Source organism: Cricetulus griseus, chromosome 5 (assembly GCF_003668045.3).
Source record: "Cricetulus griseus strain 17A/GY chromosome 5, alternate assembly CriGri-PICRH-1.0, whole genome shotgun sequence".
Taxonomy (NCBI): Eukaryota; Metazoa; Chordata; class Mammalia; order Rodentia; family Cricetidae; genus Cricetulus; species Cricetulus griseus.
The window spans coordinates 133,743,411-133,761,267 of record NC_048598.1 but is presented as its reverse complement, the minus strand read 5'-3'; the positions used below and the strand labels follow the sequence as shown (position 1 = coordinate 133,761,267).

At 38.2% G+C, this 17,857-nt stretch overlaps 1 protein-coding gene across 2 annotated transcripts in view; it reads right to left on the bottom strand.

The window, feature by feature from the left end:
- Sos2 (SOS Ras/Rho guanine nucleotide exchange factor 2) overlaps positions 1-17,857 on the bottom strand; it is a 93,627-nt gene that overhangs the window by 43,457 nt on the left and 32,313 nt on the right. For both annotated transcript variants that reach the window (XM_027418159.2, XM_027418158.2), the window contains exons 4-7: positions 17,573-17,737; positions 8,569-8,775; positions 4,780-4,923; positions 1,392-1,502 (exon numbers count right to left, since the gene is read on the bottom strand). In XM_027418159.2, the coding sequence (XP_027273960.1) occupies positions 1,392-1,502; positions 4,780-4,923; positions 8,569-8,775; positions 17,573-17,737 (627 nt within the window). The remainder of the gene's footprint in view (positions 1-1,391; positions 1,503-4,779; positions 4,924-8,568; positions 8,776-17,572; positions 17,738-17,857) is intronic.

Sequence of the window (17,857 nt, the reverse complement as noted above, 5' to 3'; positions counted from 1 at the left end):
GGAATAACGGAGACTAAGAAGAAACCAAAGACAACAAGGACTAAGAGAAAGTATTATGGAAGCCAAGGGGAAAGGGGGCTTAACAAATACTACTTAACCAAAATATTCTCTGGATATGGCAATTAAGTTTTGTCCAAGACAGTTCTTAGTGTTGTAACTCAGTTAGGACACAGGAAGAACTGAAAATAACATGAAGACAGCTGATTACACAGTGAAAAACTCAAGAGAGAATATCCACAGAGAAGTAAGCTTTATTTACGTGTTTGCTTGTCTTAGGAGCGTTCAGATCTGATCACAGTTATATGCTAAGGGGACCGAGACATTCTAGAAGTTTCCACAACTAATAAGCAGTTAAACACCATCTATACCAATATTACTTTTGTTATAAATGTTGACAGAATAAAGCTGTCATTCTATCTCACTCTACTTATTTTCATCTTACCTAAGAAATATTCATACACTTTTTATGAGGTAATTATCTCCTTAAAAAAAGTATTTTTTTTAGTCAGGTGGTTGTAGCCCACACCTTTAATCCTAGCACTTGGGAGGTAGAGGCAGATGGATCTCTGAGTTAGAGGTCAGCCTGGTCTACAGAGCAAGGACAGCCAGGGTTACATAGAGAAACCCTATCTTAAAACAAAAAAATTTTTTAGAGGTGTGTGTGTGTGTGCATGTGTCTGTGTTTGGGTGCCCATGGAGTCCCAAAGAGGGTTGTCAGATCCCCTGGAGCTGGAGTTACAGGAAGTTCTGAGCCACCCAATGTGGGTACCAGGAACTGAACTCTGGTCCTCTGCAGGAACAGCAAGCACTCTTGAGGCTGAGCCATCTCTTTAACTTCTTTTAAACTGTATGACTGATAAAGAAATAAGTGTTGTTCCATATGAAATTATTCTGTTGATTTCTCCACATCTTTCTCTTACAGACACTAAAACAGCTTTCCAGATTCCTCTCTACACCCCTGATCTAAAATTTGCAAAACCCATGGTCACTAAGCATGTAGGATGCACACTAAAACAGACTGAAAGAACTCAGGACAGGGGCTGCTTTCCGTGGAAGCACCAGGACCTGAGTTAGGCTGCCAGCACTTGTGAAAGCAGCTGGGGAGAGGGGCCTGTGCCCACAGCCTCATTTCGGGGATGGGGGAGGCAGATCCCTAGACTGGCTGGGCAGCCAACACAACGTCCTTGGTGTATTCCAGGCCAGTGGGAGACTGTCTCAGATAAAAAGGTAGACAGAACCTAAGTACAATAATTGATGTTGTGTCTTAGACACACACACACACACACACACACACACACACACTGATTGGAAAAACTAACAAGATATTTTTCCTCTTTCTTTAGAAAGCTAATTTCATGGTAAAACAGTAACAACACTAAATTCAAGTTTACCTGAAAATGTAGAGCAACTGCAGGTCTGGCCATCAACTTACTAAAGTGGTCATTAAACTCTGGTGAAAGAATGTCCTGTGATAATGTTTCATAGGGATCAAATGCTTGCTCCTATTTAAAAAAAAATAATGTACTGTGTTAGGTTTATGGAAAATATACATTTTTACTAGTTTGGTACATATTATTTAACAACAATATTTTGTTCATGTTTCCAACTAGGTCTTATCACCTTGATTTTCTACTTTTTAGGGAAAATAATAGTTATGGTTACAAGGGCTGCATTTTTAAAAATATAATGGCCCTTAAACAGTAGACATACAGTAACAAGCCTTAAAACTAAATGGCTGGTTTTATGGTATGCAACTACTAAAATGTGTATTTTGTCCTTAGAAAATTTAAAGTACATTTCTTTGTAAAAAGAAAGCTATAAATTCAAGCTTACCTAGGTTGAAATGAATTTACTAAATGATACTCTTAAAGCAAAATCAATACCTTTGTTTTACCTATTTGGGGGTTTAGCTAGGTAGATACTGAAAAAGTAGAACTGTCCACTGGTGGGAATGTTAAAGTAGTACAGCCCATGAAAAGCAATTTGTCAGTTCTTCAAAAAAAAAAAAAACATATTTACCACATAATCCAGTATTCTCAGATTTAAGTATATCCCCAGTAAGTGAAAACACCACCCATGTGTTGAGCGTTATTCTCCAAATGCCCATCAGCAAATGAGCGAGCAAAAGGAACGTGGTGCAGGCTGAGCATTCCTTCTCAGAAATGCTTGAGATACAGAGTGCTTCAGATTTTAGAGGGTTTTTTTTGGGGGGGTGGAATATTTACATAGACTTTATTGGCTAAGATTCTCTAGTCTAAAAATCCAAAATGTCCTTAAGACCCAAATTAATTAGTGCAGGCTCCAAGTGCTCATTTCAGGACATACCAAATTTGGGTCTGCAGGTGAGGGCTGTTCTAATTAGGTGGAGTGTGTACCGAATAAATAACGCTCATCCACGCACTAGCACAGATGACCTTACAGCACTGTGCTAAATAAAATAAATAGTCAAAAAAGGACAAATATGGTATGAACCCACTTATTTAAAATACAGGCAAATTTACAGAGATGGAAGGAGATGAGTGGTGACCAAGAGTTAGGTGTGGGGAATGGGGGGAGAGGATGCTATTATTGCTCATTGGGTAGTTTCTATTTGGGAAGATAAATTAGTTTTGGAACTAGACAGTGGTCAAGATCACATAATAGTAAGAATTTAGTTGCAAGCACTGTACTTACTGAATTACATACATATTTTTAAAAATAATTAAGATGGGGCTGGTGGGATGGCTCAGCAGGCAAAGGTGCTTGCCACCAAGTCTAATGACTCAACTGATTCCTGGGACCCATAGGACAGAAAGGAGAGAACCAATGCTTGCAAATTGTTCTCTGACCTCCACATGCACACACATACATGTATGCGTGCATGCACAAATACACAGGCACACAAATAAATAAATGTAATAAACAGTGGCTAAAATGTCAACTGTTATTTTCTTATATATTCAAATTTAAAAATAACAACAATACAACATTTTAGAAGCAAAGTACTTTTTAAGGCATGGCAAGTTAATGAGACCATAAATTAGTATCAAAAGGTAATATTTTTTTATTAAGAACAAAGGCTGAGCTTGATACTGTAGGCTCAGGCCTGCAACCCTACTCTCAGGAGGCTGACCCAAGGGAACTGAAAATTCAAGGTCCATATGGGATATACAGCAGGATTCTGTATCCCAAAAAACAGAAACTAAGACAAACTAATGCTCAGTAACAAAATGGACATGATAAAAGCAATCTCTATTTCAGAAGATATAGGCAGAGATTATGAAAGCAGGTGGTTTTTATACACGAATTCTAAAAGCCAACACTTTTAAAGACCCAATGGCCACTGAATATGAAGACACTCACATGTTTTTTAAAAGAGGAAATACAGGGAGCTGGAGAGATGGCTCAGATGTTAAGAGCACTGGCTGCTTGTCCAGAGGTCCTGATTTCAATTCCCAGTAACCCCATTGTAGCTCCCAGCCGCCCATAGTGGGATCTGATGCCCTCTGCTGGCATAAAGTTGTGCATGCAAATAGAGCACTCATACACATAAAATAAATAAATCTTTAAAAAACTATGTGTATGATTATTTTAAAAAGAGGAAATATAAGAACAATATATATACTCATGTATAATAATATATAAATAATAATATAATAAAATATGTAAATATTGTTTTTGTGAACATGTGGAGGTCAGAAGACAGCTTGCAGGATCCAGTTGAACAGGTTGTCAGGCTTGGTGACAAGCACCTTAACCTGCTTAGCCATCTTGCCAGCCTTGTAAATTTATGTTTTTATACTTAAAATTATGTTTAAGTATATTTACTAACACAGAAAATATGATAGAATGAAAAACATAAGATGGGAGAATGTTATTCTTGTAAATATACACATAGCTTTATAAAACATAGAAAATATTTATTTACATAAGGATAAATGTAGAGGATTGAAGAGATGGTTCATGGTTAAGAGCATTAGCTGCTCTTCTAGAAGACCAGGGTTCAAGTCTCAGCACCTGCATGGCGGCTTATAACTGTCAATAACTCCAGTTCCTGGGGACCCAATGCCCTCTTCTGGCACCCTTAGGTACTGCATAGACATGTGGTGCACAGACATGCAGACATGCAGGTGTTTTACCCATACATATAAAATAAACAATTTAGAGAAGGATGAATGTTATGTTATAGTGTTCATATATATATTTAATTAGGAACACTTTTACAAAAAGGTGTATCTTTTTTTAATCATTTAAAAGACCAAAATGAGATTTTACTTTGAAAAAAAAAGTACAATTCTTTTGATTTTTGAAAATGAAGTCTAAAACCCACAAAAGCTAAAGAATGATTATCAACAAATTATTCCCTTCACCTTAAGTGTACTTAGTGTTAAAGTATTCCTACATTATTCCTTGAGTATATAAGCTTTCACAATAAATGTTAGCATTAGTACACTATAAAGAAAGTTTCATTAGCTGGACATCTTGCATCCTAGCCACCTGAGAGGTGGGGGCATCAGGTGGAAACTTCACAGCTGCAAACACAAAATGCTACTAAAGCTTTAAGCAGCATAATTGAATCTTGTGTACTTTTTTTTTATAGTAGTCAGCAGGGCCTTTTAAGTTAAATATGTGTGTGTATGTATAAATACATGTGTATATGTACACACACACACACACACACACACACACACACACACACACATATATATATATATATATATATATATATATATATCACTAAATTTCTTGATGTATGTTTTAGGACTTTAATGACAGTGTGAAGAGGTTTTATATACTCACCTCAGCTAAATCTTCAAAACAGCTACCAGCTAATGGATGAGGACTACTTTCATCTGTCATTTCTACTGTGTCTTCAATTAAACCTAAAAGTTTCACAGTCAATTCATGTATATCTGAAATGTTACTGAAAATCTTTTCAATTTCCTGAAAAATAAAAAAGGTGAAGGCATATAAGGTTGAGAATCATGCTTACACATTACTATATGAAACAGAAGTGGTGGCTTGGCAAAGTGTCTGTAGACCCGAGTTCAGGTCCCAGTATTCCCATGACAGCCAGGCATGCTGGTGTGCATTTGTGACCCCGGGGTGGAGGGGCAGTCAGGTGGATCCCTGTCGCTCACTGACTGGCCAGCCAGCCCAGCAAAATAAATGAGCTCCAGGTTCACTGAGGGAACCTGTCTCAAAAGGAAAGGGTAGTAAGATAGCTCAGCTGGAGGTTGTCACACGGCATAGCCATCTGAGATCCATCCCCAGGACACACGGTAAAGGAAAGAACCTATCTCCACAGGTTGTCCTCTGACCTCCATATGCACACACCCCACACACACAATAAATGTCAAAGATGTATTTTCACCCAGTTTAAATGAACATATATTCTAAGACAGGAAAAATCAATCATGAATACAAAGAAAAATTTAAGAATCTCTTGGATCAGAGATATTCTAGAAATATATTAGAAAATATAAATTCCAGGTAGCTTGAATTTATAATCCTCAAATCTTATAGACATCTCTATAAATATCATAAGCACTTCTTTATAAAAATGAATGTATTTGTGTGTTTTGAAATTGGCTAAGATGATGAAAGAATGCAGGTCTTGAAGAGTAAGCTGTGACAACAGTTAGGATCAGAATGAAAATGACTCCTAATTGAGATACAATTTGATTGTTCAATTTATTGCTCATGTTCTAAAGTTTAAAAGGAACTAGAGATGTCATCAAACAGCCATGATTGAATTACTGTTGTATTTGATTAAGTCATGAGCACTGTAGACACAGACAGATCATAGGACTTACTATCCAGGCTACAGTTAACAATTACCCTGCTATCTTGTGATGGAAATATAATAGGCTATGAACATGATCAACCTGCACATGGAATCCTGGCTCTGCCACTTGTGTAACATATGTGAATGTTTGCCTTTTGTCCTGGTTCTTCAGATAGAGCTGCTAAAACACTGGGAATTTCCAGAATGTCTGATCACGCTTGAGTTCATGCTAGCAAGGCCACTAAGGGCTAAAGGGATGGTGTGCTCCCTCTGCTCTGCTCACTGACTTCTGGAGCAGGCCAGGAAAATGGAGTCCAAGTCCTACAAAGATCTAGGACAAGGTTGATGAGCTTCTGAGTTATGGACACATGGAGGTGCCAGGAGCACAGCTTCCCTCAGACCTTGTCCCATCCTCTCCTCAATTGCTGTTCACTCTGTATCCCATATAACATCCTCATTTCCCTGAGTCCTATGAGCCAGCCCAGCAAGTCAACCAAACTCTAGGAGGGGGTCACAGGAACTTCAATTATTGTATTCTGTTGGGTCTGAGTTGTTCAGCTATGCCAATTTCTAGCAGGATAACATCAGGATGGAATTAATTGGCAGGATAATCTGAGGTTTTCCCCTGAAGAACTACTTAGTGTGCAAGGGGCTCAGAGGAGACACACAGATCATAAAGTTTATGAGTGAGGGATTAAAGAACAAAAAGAATTTGTTTTTCCTTTTACAACATGCAAGGGGAATGACCATGGGTTAAGGTGCAAATGACAATTAACCTCTGACACTTCATGTTTCACACACTATACAAGCCTTTGACATGGCTCTATCCTTTAAAATCTACTTATTTGTTTACCTGGTACTTCGAAGGACTGTAAGGCACATGTTCTTAGCAGGGGCCTGCACTCCCAGCTTCCTGCTCCCTTATCAGCCTGGCACCATCAACATCCCTGTGTCACAAATGACAACAGAGGCACCAAGGAGCCAGAGAATATCCCCATGGCCACACATCTTGTAACTGAGATAAACCTTAATTCATTTATTTCTTTTCCAGCATTTTTCAAGAACTATTCTCTGATCTTAGATGGTCTTTAACTCAAAAGTTTACAGTGTAGTCTATGTGGGAAAAACGTTTATAGAAGATACAGGGAGAAAAAAGGAATTCTTACTTCTAATTTTCAGTATAACAAAGACTGTCTATCAAATCTGCATTAATTCAGTGAAAAGAGACACAAGAAAGGCATAGACGAGAACATTAGCCAATAGCATTTGCAGCTCTTGTTCCTAATATTGTCATAGAAAACCAGTTATAATGTAGTAGAAAAGAACTCAAATCTAAGCCCTAGTGCTGTATCAAATTTAACTAACTCATAACTATTGTACATCAGGAAAGTGGAAACAGTGATGTCACATTTGTAAGGATCAAACAAAATTGAGTGGTACTTTAAAAAGTCCTGACTACATTTTAGCACATCAGCAGGGGCTAGCAACATTATTAAACTAAAAATGTATGCAATAAAAGCAAGTCAAGGGCAAGTATATCACCTTTGATTATCGTTTGAATTATTCTCCTGGAAAGAATAAAAGCTCTCAGTTCTGAAGCATTCAAGCAGCTGGGTCTGATAACTGCACCGATTTGTTTATGTAAGTTATTGTAGTAGAGAACTTAGGAGGTGTAACATAGGTAAGCTTAAGACTAAATATTGCTAAAGTATGGAAAGGAAAAAAAAAAAAAAAACTCTTGAAGAAAGAAACCTGTGTTTTTGTAGCCAGACTTCTTAGAATTGGCCTGGTTTTCTTTGCTTACTTTGAGACAGCATTTCACTATGTAACCTAGGCAGGTCTGTACCTTCCCATCCTCCTGCCTCTGGATCCTGAATCCTGGGCCTAGAGGCATGAAGTTCACATTCTGAGAGTCTGACTTTGGATGCTACGGAGAGAAAAGAGGGTCAAGGCACTCTGTACCAGCCCTTTACCCATCCTGTCCTGTCTGCAAACAGACCACTGCTTTTGAGTTTTACTTAGGATTCTTATAAAATGTTCTCTTTAAACTTCCTGCTGCTGGGGCTGGACAGACAGCTCAGTGATTAAGAGCACCAACTGCTCTTCTGAAGGACCAGGTTCAATCCCAACACTCACATGGCAGCTCACAAGCATCCATAGCTCCACTTCCGGGGTCCAAGGTCTCTCTTTTTCTCCTCCACAGTCACCAGGCACACATGTGCTGCACAGACACACATGCAGGCAAAACATTCACACACAAAATGAATCATTTTTAAAGTTAAATAAGACAAAACTCCCACTGTTAGCTGAGCCTGGTGGCACACACCTTTAATCCCAGCACTTCTGAGGTAGAGGCAGGTGGATCTGTGAGATCCAAGTCAGCCTGGACTACATAGTAAGTTCTAGGCTAGCCAGAGCTATTCAGTGAGAACCTGTCTCAAAAACAAAACAAAACAAAACCACAACATTTAAAAATATCGACTGCTGAAGCTCGCAGCCTTCAAGCACCCACCAGAAGGGAGGGGGCTACATCTTTCCAGACATCTTCACCGATCTTATTATATCTGACTAGGCCTGCTACTATGCAGCAGAAATGTCATCATTCCAGTGAAAATCCCTCCCCTTGAGTCTCTATTGTCACTGCACTTAACACCTAGGTAACAATTCAGATGGTTTTAAAACTCAGAAATATGTAACAAGAACAATTACACACTAGTGAGGTAAATAATAAACTAATGATTAATTTCAACCTGATATTTGCTTGAGGGATATGCAGAGTTTCAAGCACCCGAAGTACTTACAGAAGGCTTGAACAACTTTCTGTCAGAAAGAAAGGCTTCCCGGAATACTTTGATGATCATATTCAGCTCCCGTAGATACTGTCTTTCTTCTGCAATTTCAGTTCGGACAAGGTCATAATAGTTTAGCTCACCAGAAGAACTTGGTTCATCTTCACAGAGAGAAACCAAACCTATGTCATCATCCTGATCAAACATGTCCATCAGAACCTGGAAAATACAAATCAGGAATGCAATTACTTCCCTTCTTTGTGTAAAGCTGTCCCAAAGTATTGCAATTAAGACATTATTAATCAGTACAAACTGTACACTGCACACACAAATTTATATTAGGAAATTTAGGGGAAAGTTGGATGAGATGATGTTAAACTGGATATAGCAAAATTAATATTTCTGAAACACACATGGATGTGTATACATACATATGACATACACACACCCATACATACCCATAGTTGTATACAAGAGCAAAAGGAGTGTGCTTTCAGGGAAAAATCTCAGTTCTGCTGCCTAGACAACTGTGATTGTAGGTAAGTATTCTTATGAAAGCCATATTTTTATGCAAAACGTGACAAATGGAAGGATTGATGATATCTAGCAAAGAACTGGTACCCAGCATCCTTGATGTGAGGCAAAGAGGACAGTATGCACCTGGGCAGAACTGAAGGAAAAACTAAAATGCCATTATAAAGGCAGGTGTCTATGATCGTGTGAAGCTTCCTAAAGCACAGTGCTCTCGTTCAACTTTGCATCCGAAAGATTTTTTATGAAAATTATATCTGTACTAAACAAACATTTTTTCTTATCATTATTACTTTATTTATGTGTATTTGTTTATACATCTATGTGCACAGTGTGTAGGTGTTAGCAAATAGGCAAGAACTATTCATAAACCAAAAGCAATGGGAGGGAATAAGGTGACTATATATTTTTATATTGTTTTTAAGTTGGATCTAGTTAATTATATATTCAAAACTGTTAAAAGTTCATCTGTAGTGCATGCCCTTAACCCTAGCACTTAGGAGGCAGAGGCAGGCAGATTTCTGAGTTTGAGACCAGCCTGGTCTATAGAGCAAGTTCCAGGACAGCCAGAGCTGCTTGCAACTATGTACAACATCAGTTCAAGAGGATGTGATCCCCTCTAGCTTCTATGGGTACCTGGACACAGATGGTGCACAAAACTGATGTAGATACACACACATACATATAAATAAAAAAAATTAAAAAAGAGTTCAGGAAAGATGTGAGTGGGTGAGGGGGACACACTTGGGATACCTGAAGGAATGGGAGGGAGGAGTCAGCGTTCCTGTGGGGCACTAGAGGTGCAAATGGTCAAGATGCATTCCAGTTCTAGGGACTCTCAAGCTTCCTTTTGACCTCCTCGGGCACCAAGCACATACATACAAGCAGGTAAAACATTCACACACATATAAATAAATAAGTTAAGTACATTCTACTTTTTTAAAGGGGAAAGGAGTTAGCAAGATGGCTCAGCAGGGTGCTGGCCGCCAAGCCTGACAACCTGAGTTAATCCCATAACGTATAACTTACATGGTGGAAGAAGAAAAGCAACTCCTGCAAGCTGGTCTCTGACCTCTGTGTGAATTCCCCAGTAACACACACACACACAATACCCTGCGTGAATTCCACGGTAACCACCCCCACACACACATACACACACGATACATATAAACACTAAACAATTTTATTTTTATTTTTTTAAGAGTTCAGGGGAAAAAAAGAAAGGTATACCTCTGAAAAGAAAGTCCTGTCAGATGGGAGGCAATTATGATAGTAAGAGGTAATATTCATTCATTCATTCATTCATTCATTCATTCATTCATTCAATCATCTACTAGTTACCAGAAACTGTACCAACTTTTGGTCCATTACAGTAGTGAATAAAGAACCCTGCCTTCCTGGTCTTGATGAATGTAACTCCAAAGCTTTTAAAACTGGTCAGTTCTCGTTTACCTCCATTGTGTTATTGCTACTGGCTTTGACTTAGTTTTTTGGTTTTGTTTTGTTGTGCTTTGCTTTTTGAGACCGAATCTCACTATCAGCCCTGGCTGTGCTGGAATACACCTAAAATAAAAGTTTACTGTTCAATGTCAGGTGTTTCCTTTTTGAACAAAGTCTGGAATCTAGATTTTCATGTGAGATTTTTAGATTTGTAAAATGTGTTACTGCCGTTAACTTACCTCCATGCCAACATTATCTTGTATCACTCCTCAAATCCTGTTGACTCTTAATTCAGAAATCCTTCTAAATCTGGTCAGTTCCCTGTATTCCTGTCTAGACTGCCTTTCTCACATATTCAATCCCTGTTGTGGAATATTACTTTAACTATGAAAAGATGTATTACATCTGTTTAATAATGTAAAGATGTGTTGCTTTGCCTGCCTAAGGACCTAACTGGTCTAATAAAAAGCTGAATGGCCAATAGCCAGGCAGAGGAGAGAGGCTGGCAGACAGAATAAGTAGGAAGAGCAATCTAGGCTTGAGGAAAAACAGAGAATGAGGGGGGGATGCCGAGGGTCAGCCAGACAGACATGGAAGAAGCAGGAAAAATAGGACATACAGAATGAAAGAAAGGTAAAAAGCCCCAAGGCAAAACATAGATGAAGAAAAATAGGTTAAATTAAGTTATAAGAGCTAGCTAGAAACAAGCATAAGCTAAGGCTGAATATTCATAACTAATAAGAAGTCCTGTGTCATGATTTGGGGGCCTGTGGCCTAAGAAAGCCTGCTACAACCCCCCACCCATCTTTCCATCACTTAGTGCAAATGAAAACTTAACACAGTTTTTGAGGTTCTCTGTGATTCCCCACTGTCTACTAGCAATCTTCTATCTTTCCCACAGAATTGCCCAATTTATACTGAAATTTCTGTTCATGTTTTCTTTAACTAGACAGTAACTGTCTAAGGATTTAAAAACATGCACAAAAATATTTGCTTAAAGGGCTTGTATATGTGTAAATGGTTATAAGCTATTAGAGTGGGAATGAATTTTAAAGCCCCACGTTACTGAAGGGACAGTACAATACAAAGCATTTTAGGGGTCATGTTCAAAACAAGAATAACAAGCAGAGCCAAGATGAGTGTGATGACAATCTTGCGAACTCAGCCACTCAGAAGGCTGAGGCAGGGGAATGCAAACCTGAGGCTAACTTTTAGGAAATGCAGCAAGACCCTGTAACAAAATAAAGTAAAAAGGGCCAGGGATATGACCCAATGCTACAGAGTTTGCTTAGTGTGTGCTGGTTCAATTCCTAGTGTTGCCAATAAACAAACAAATAATAAGTACATAAATAATAGACTGATAGATGATAGACAGACAGACAGAGGTAAGGTTTGAAACAGAATATTACTATGCAAGAAAAAGATAGCCGGGAGGAGAGGAAGTAGGGAGAACTGGGATTGGAATGTAAAAAAAAATAAATTAATAAAAAAAAGTAGAGAAGAAGGAGGAGGAGGAGGAGGAGGAGGAGGAAGAAGAAGAGAAGAAGAAGAAGAAGAAGGAGGAGGAGGAGGAGGAGGAGGAGGAGGAGGAGGAGGAGAAGGAGAAGGAGAAGGAGAAGGAGAAGGAGAAGGAGAAGACGACGACAGCCTATTCCTATCACGACTAGACCTGACAAATCAGGCTTCTTCAGAGAAGCACTCTGCGCTCCTTCTTCGCCATCTTAAACAGCATCTCCTTTGGCATATATTCTACTCCGGCAGTTTAAATACTACTTTCCTCAGTAGTGGCAGATACGATCAAAGCTGAGTTCTACCATCTTTAGTGTGATGTGATTGTTCTCAGTAATCTTCACTTTGTCGGCATACTTTGCAACAGTCAAATACTGCTTTTATTTGTAAATGTAAAAAAAAAAAGTTTTCATGTTTTTTGTCTAGTAATTAAGCATCTCTAGATATTAGTTTCCCAAATAGTTATTAAACAAATGATCCATGAGCTCTTGAAATAGTTACCCCTAGAAACAACTTTAGATTTACAAAGATCATACCGTGTCAAACAAGCTCATCAATTCATTCACATAGCTAGAATCACAAACACAGTCATCTGCATTTTTAGCTAAGCACATGACTGTCTCTTGTGACAAACAGGAGACTGTGAAAAGGAAGTCTGAAGCAAGGATCAGCAAACTACAGTACACATGCCAAATCCCGCCCACTGTCTATTTTCATGAAGTTTTACTGGAACACAGTCCATGTCCATTTGTTTAAGGATATTTCTGTGTGCTGCCAGGGTGAAGATGAGTAGTTGTAAAAGAGACTACAATAGTTATCATCTAGTTTTTGTGGGCTCTTGGGGGATTGCTGTTGTTTAATCGTTCTGAAACAGAGTACTAATATACAGCCTGAATTAGCTGAGAATTCTCTGTGGACACCAGGCTGTCCTCAGACTTGTAACAATCCTCCTGCCTTTGCCTGCTAAGTGCTAAGATTACAGGCATATACCACCATGCCCAGTTTTTGGCTGGCTGTTTACATATTTGTTGATGTTGAACTGGACAAGAGGTAAGTAATAGAAGAAACATAGTACATTTTAAACCTAGAAGGATGTCTTTAATTTGTTTAAAAAAACATTTTATTATTATTATTATTATTATTATTATTATTATTATTATTATTATTATTGGCTTTTTGAGACAGGGTTTCATTATGTAACCCTGGCTGTCCCAGAACTAACTTTGTAGACCAGGCTGGCTTGGAACTCACAGAGATCCACCTGCCTCTGTCTCCCAAGTGCTGAGATTAAAGGTGTGGGCCACTACCGCCCGGCTAGAACCTTATTCTTTATATTGCTCTTTTAAGATACTTTTGTTGAGCAATTTCAACTAAAGCAAAGTTTCTCAAACTTATATATACTACCAAAAGCTGGATAGGGTATCTAAAATGAATGTCAGAATTATGTTTTTAAAATATCTTAATGTGTGATAACTTCAAAAACAGTATGAAATTTTCTGCAGTTAAATTTGAGTTAAGCTTATAGTTTTTAAAATCCATAGTATGAGTTGAAGAAATCAAAAGCAGAAGAGTACCTCATTTATAAAAGTCCATGGGTGTTCAGATGTCTGCAAGCTCAGTAACAGGGTGATACAGACATTTAAAAAGTTAATACTTAAACCACAGAAGAACAGCTTCAAAGTCAAGGAGAGGGCCATTTCATTATAGTCAGTGTTGGTAAAAACCAAATCTAGATATTGTCTTTGGCCTCTGCAAACACTACATGCACTTGGTGCACATAAACTCACATGTACACAAAAATAAAATTGATATATAAACACTAAGAAAAAACCGGACAAGGTGGGTGTGTAGGGAAAGCATGGCCTGATGTTGGAGAACATGACCAACTAGAGTAGAGATCATGCCCACTCAGACTCACAGAATGCTGGGAGTCTGAGTGGATAGAAGGATGGTGCCTACAACAGTAGTGGGAGAAGAGAGACTGATAACAGATGGGAGAATTGCTCAAATAAGAAGACATATTAAGAAAAACAGAGTCAGATTCCTCAATGACAAATATGAAAAGAGAAGACTAAAGTGGAATCTTAATGACTGGATTAGAGAACTGAGAAACGGGGTGTGGGGGGAGTGGGGTGCCATGAGTGAAGACGGTGTGCCTCCGACAGCAATGAGCTCCTCTACCCACATCTTGGGTTTATAAATACCATGTACTACAAAGGATCTAAAGTTTTGCTTATTGTTATTGCTGTTGTTTTAGAGAAACAATTAATTCTAAGTTTGGCAAGTACTGTATTGAACAAGATGAACCTAGACTGTCTACTGCTGAAATAGAGTACTACCAAAAGACAAATTCTACATATTTAAGATAATCATGTTTACTGAAGCAAAGAATAGAATGTTGGTTCGGAACCTAGGGAGAGAAATGAGAGATGAGGGCCAAAAGGTAAAAAGTATCAATTAGGAGAAAAAATTATATCTAATGCAGAGCATGGAGAATATATTAAATAATAATGTACTATACATTTCAAAATTGCTAAGAGAATAAGTTTCAAATGTTTTCACCACAAATATACATATTTTTTAAACAATACTCTTTTTTTAAAGATTTTATTTATTTATTATGTATACAACATTCTGCTTCCATGTATATCTGCACACCAGAAGAGGGCACCAGATCTCCTAACGGATGGTTGTGAGCCACCATGTGGTTGCTGGGAATTGAACTCAGGACCTCTGGAAGAGCAGTCAGTACTCTTAACCTCTGAGCCATCTCTCCAGCCCACAAATATACATATTTGAGTTGACAAATAATAGTAAAGTTCATTCCATACTGTGTTTATAACTCATAGCCACAGTGTAACTCCTGAAGTATAAACCCACAACTTGTCAATTTATACTTAAAAATAAACAAAAAGAAATTATTTCAAAATGTGACCGAAATAAAATCAAGTGGAGCTTCCATTTGACCTGGTCAAATCTGGAATATTTTGACTATCTAAATAACTAATTATCACCCACTGAGAAGAGTTAGAACCTGTAAATCCATATTTAAATGAACCAACAAACTTAAAGAGTAGTAAGGAATAAGAGACAGTCTCAAAATATTTCACAAGCACTTGTTAATTACATTAGGGAAAACAGGGACTGAAAGAGAAGACTGGCAGACAGCATCATCACTAATGAATGGCACTGAAATTATTTTGAATGCCATGTGGGAAAATATAGTGAGAGCACAGTGTACTTCTATGAATTCCTGCTGAAGACTACAACCTGATTCTAGTCAAAACATAACAGCAGAAAAATTCTAAACTGAGGGCTATTAACACCTGACTCGTAGTTCTCCAGTGTTAAGGTTATAAAAGTTAGAGAAGAAAGAGATTTTTCTGGGAGAAGAGTCATGACAACTAAGTAGATAATGTATGACTCTGACTAAGTCATTTTGCTATACAGGATATCATGGAACAAGAGCACACTGCACAGATGTGCTGGATTCTGACTGTGACACTATTGTTCTGCGGGAAATGCTCTTGTCAGTAGAGCATCCTATGCAGATACTTTACTATCAGAATGACCCAGAATGTACTGTACTTCCAGCTCTTCTATCTGGTTAAGTCACTTTCAGAGTAACAAAAAGTATGTAATCGTGATTTTAGAAGTCAAAAATGACAAATTTCTACAATAAAATGCAAGTGAAAATCAGCTTTTAAATTAGAGTGCAGAGTAACAGATCTTAACTGTAGGTTAAAAAAAGGTAGCATTTTCAAAAAATAATATGGCTTAGAAGTTGAACTAAGGTCAGTTAAATCTCTGCAAACAGCAGCATCTGACAAACCTTCCTAGTGGTTCTAATGTCAGTTGAGGCTGACAACCACTGGTGTGCACTAGGCCAGAGGTGCCAGCTTCAGCAATCTCCTCCATTAAGTCCTCCTCGATTTCACATGAGCTGATTGCTTTCTCCAATGCACACTGGATTTACTGCTATAATGTTGAAATCACACTGTATTGAGTTATTTGTCTATGATATTTTCACTTTAACACAAGATTGCTATCTTATTCAATGCTGCACTTTCCTTGTTCAGGACGGATCCTTCAAGCAAGGCCAAATTAGTAGATGAGAAACATAAGGAGGAAAAAAGAGGAAGGGGAGAGGGAAAGGGAGGGGGAGACTGAATTTTCCCTCAAGCAGTACCTATGAACAGGAAGAAAGGAACCGGTGATCCAGAGAGAAGTGACCAGAGGGCAGTAACCAAAGCATGTTCTCAACAATTACTTATATTCATTGTACCAGAAACAACTCTGTATATTAGCTTTTTAAAAATTTAAATCTCAGGAGTGTATGGTGGCTCAAGCCTAGAATTCCAGCACAAAAGAGGCAGGAGGATCCCACGTTTCATACCAGTCTAGGCAAGCTCTAGGCCAGCCTGAGTTAAAATGGTAATACCCTGTCATTATAAAGCTATGAAAGAAGAAAATACTGAATAAAATAAACATTATCTAAAACTACTTTCCTCCAACTGATCTGTGTGGATTTTTCCCCCTGTATATAAAGATTCTTGCTTGAAAAAGAGAATTCACCGCCCCCCACCACCACAGACCCTAAACTCTGGAAATACCATATTTTGCAAAGCTAGTATTTTCTGTCTTCCAGTATCAGGAATTATAAAATTTACTAATATATTACCTGGCATGAAGGCACAACCCTTTAAATCCAATACTTGGGAGGAAGAGGCAAGGAAACAACTAGGAATTCAAGGTCAGCCTGGTCTACAAAGCAAGTTTCAGGCCAGCTAGAGCTACACAGTGAGACTATGGCTTTAAAACAAAAACCTAGTATCATCATGTACAAAAAAACTAAACCCAATGTGCTGACGCAGTTGAGAATCCTAACACTTCAGCGCGTAAACAGGAGGATCATGGATTTAAGGCTGGTCTGAGCTATACAGTGAGTTCAAAGCCAGCCTGAGCTACACAGTGAAATCCTGTCCCCAAAACAAGAGGGCCAGGGAGAGGACTGAGCAGGTAAGGCCATGTGCCACAAGCCTGATAACCCGATAATCCCATGGCAGAAGGAGAGATAGGATACCTGAAAGTTGTCCACCAGCCTCCACACGTACACACATGCACTCTCTGTGAGCACAAACACACACTCACAAACACACACTCACAAACACACACTCACAGGAGAGGCAAATAAATGTAAGAGGAATTCATGTTCTTAAAAAAAATGCAAATACATGAAATGAATAAAGGCAGAGAGAGGCAGGGAAGGGACAGCTCAGTGGCAAAGCACCTGTAAAGAGCCTGCAGAGCGCCAGTTCTGATCCCTAGTACTAAAAAAGGAACTAATTATTTGTATTGCAGTTAGAAGTATTTCTATTATCAGCTTATATTTGATGTGTTAACCTAAAATGTGTGAATTTAATATATAAAAGCCTTCATAAACTTAAAAAGAAACCCCATTAAAATTAATTTTAAAAGAGTAAAACAAATGCTATATAGATCTTCAATTTAAGCTCCAATACTTTTAAACACTTACCTTATCTGCACACATTGACACTTTAATGTCTTGCTGAGATATTTCATAATGCCGGATATTAAAAACATAATTACCAGCCAATTTCAAAATATCTGCTGAGATATACTCCAATACGGCCACAATGTAGAGGGACACATGGTAGTCCACTTTGTACCCCAAAACTTCCTGTTAAAAAAAATGTATATATATAATTCAATTCCAAAACAAAAGGCCTGTCCAGTATCAGTTAAATACTCAAAACTCCTACCTCAGTGCTGGGTGGCTTAGCAGTTAAGTACCACAGCA